The sequence below is a fragment of the Monoraphidium neglectum genome (assembly GCF_000611645.1).
Source record: "Monoraphidium neglectum strain SAG 48.87 unplaced genomic scaffold scaffold02377, whole genome shotgun sequence".
Taxonomy (NCBI): Eukaryota; Viridiplantae; Chlorophyta; class Chlorophyceae; order Sphaeropleales; family Selenastraceae; genus Monoraphidium; species Monoraphidium neglectum.
Window position 1 is genome coordinate 1 of NW_014011251.1, and position 2,065 is coordinate 2,065.

General features: G+C 64.6%; 1 protein-coding gene across 1 annotated transcript; it reads left to right on the forward strand.

Annotated features, from left to right (window-relative positions):
* Positions 1-57: 57 nt before the first annotated feature.
* MNEG_10583 (hypothetical protein) lies at positions 58-612 on the forward strand (the record flags this gene model as incomplete). The annotated part of the gene is made up of 2 exons (XM_014040942.1): positions 58-180; positions 472-612. The coding sequence occupies 2 exons, from the start codon at positions 58-60 to the stop codon at positions 610-612; spliced, it is 264 nt and encodes an 87-aa protein (XP_013896396.1).
* Between the last annotated feature and the right edge of the window lie 1,453 nt (positions 613-2,065).

Genomic DNA, 2,065 nt, shown 5'->3' on the forward strand with positions numbered 1-2,065 from the left:
CCCTTGACATCCCTCCAACCCTGAAACCAGGCCCTGGCGGAGAAGGAGGGCGACGGCATGGCCAAGATGCTGTACCGCAAGGACACGGGAGAGATCCTGGGCGTCCACATCTTCGGCCTCCACGCGGCGGACCTCATCCACGAGGCATCCAACGCCATCGCCACCGGACAGACCGTGCAGGTCAGAGCCCGGGCCGGGGGCCCGCGTGCGCTTGCAGGCTTGAAGGGGGCTGTCGCGTGGCGTACTGCGGCGGACGAGGGGGGCGCAATCGCGCGTCGCGGCGCCATGGTCGGGTCTGTCCGCTCGCGCAGCGCCCGGCTATCTATATCACCCGATATGACAACCATTCAGCACCCCACGCAACGACCCAGCACCCCACTCCACCACCTGAAACACCCACCGTGACGACTGAGCCCCTGACCACCCACCCGACCACCCACCCACCCGGCCACCCACCCGACCACCCCCCAGGACATCAAGTTCAACGTCCACGCCCACCCCACCCTGAGCGAGGTCCTCGACGAGCTCTTCAAGGGCGCACACCTCGACGCGCACGCGCCCGCGGCCAGCAACAACGCCGCCGCCAAGGAGAAGCAGCCCGTGGCCGCCTGAGCGCGCGGCCCGGGGTGGGGGGTCTCCTCCGGGGCGCTGCGGCGCGTCGGGCCGGATTATTCTCGCTGAACGTGCGCCTTTGCTGCCCGCGGTCTGCTGAGGTGGCGGGCGCGCTCGGCGGCGGTGATGCTGCTGCAGGGCAGCCCCGGGTCTGTGCGGGGTCCTGGGTGCAGGACTCCCTACGGACAGCTCTGAAGCGAGCGCGGCGCACGCCGGTGCGCGGCACTCTCGGATCGCGGGCGCTTGCACCTGGCGCGATTTCGTGCGCACATGGTGCGTGCGCGGGGCCGCCAGGAGGGGGCCATATATTGGCCCTACGAGCAGCGGCCTTGGGGGGCATGCTGGCTGCTGCCTAGCAAGTTAGTGATATGTGTAACGACTGCCAATCAATTTTGGTGCATTCATTACATTGTTTTGGTACAATCGAGTGCTGCCAAGAAAGGACCCAGTAAAAGGGACGGCAGAATGCTCGTGGGACTTTGCAGTGGTCCTGCGCGTGCGCACCTGGTGCTGGGTTTGAGCCGTAATGCGGCCGCGTGGCCGTGTGCATTACCTACAGGCAGAGGTCAGGTCAAATTGGAGCCCAGCGGTGGAGCGTGCGGTGCGAATCCAACACTGCAAGGCGCAGCTGCAGCGGCAAACCGGCAGGCGCAGTTGCACCGGCAGGCGGCCAAGCTGCGGGCACCACTCATTTCGGGAGCCAGCTGGAGCTGGCGCATGCCGTCTTGAAGTTTCTGATTCCTACGAAAATGAGAAAGAGCACAAAAATGTTGAGCAGAGATGCGCTGCCTGCGAAAGCACTTGGACCGTGTACGCGCAACTGCTGGGAGCAGCGGGGGCCACCAGCGTGCGATCCACAAGAATGAAGGGGTCCGGGTGAAAGGGACGCAGCCCCGCAGGCGCCGGGGCCAGCACTAGCGGCAGGCCGCCGCAGCAGCAGCTGTGGGCTCTCAGGAGGGGGGCAGGTAGATCTTGTGGACGCTCTTCACCTGCCACGTCAGCACGCGTTGCAAGGGCGGTGCACAGTCTTGGAGGTTTTGATGCCGTTTGCCGCGGCCTGTTGCTTTCCCCTTACCCGCACTCCCTCTTTACGGCCTGGGGGTGCAAGGGTGCGTCTGGTCGCCCTGACGGTCCCGCCATGCACCCTGCAGTGTGCGGCACACCTGCAAAGACTTGCGGCAGCTGGGGCACTTCCGGGTTGCCTTGATGCATGCGATGATGCACGTATGGCAAAAGATATGCCTGGTGTGGATGGTGGGATGGCAAGCAGTTCGCGTTGCCGCAGGCTGGTGTGTCTTCACGCGTGTGCGTGAGTGTTTGCGTCCGTGCGAGCGTGCTTGAGTGCGTGCTGCATGCGTGTGTGTGTGTGTGTGTGTGTGTGTGTGTGTGTGTGTGTGTGTGTGTGTGTGTGTGTGTGTGTGTGTGTGTGTGTGTGTGTGTGTGTGTGTGTGTG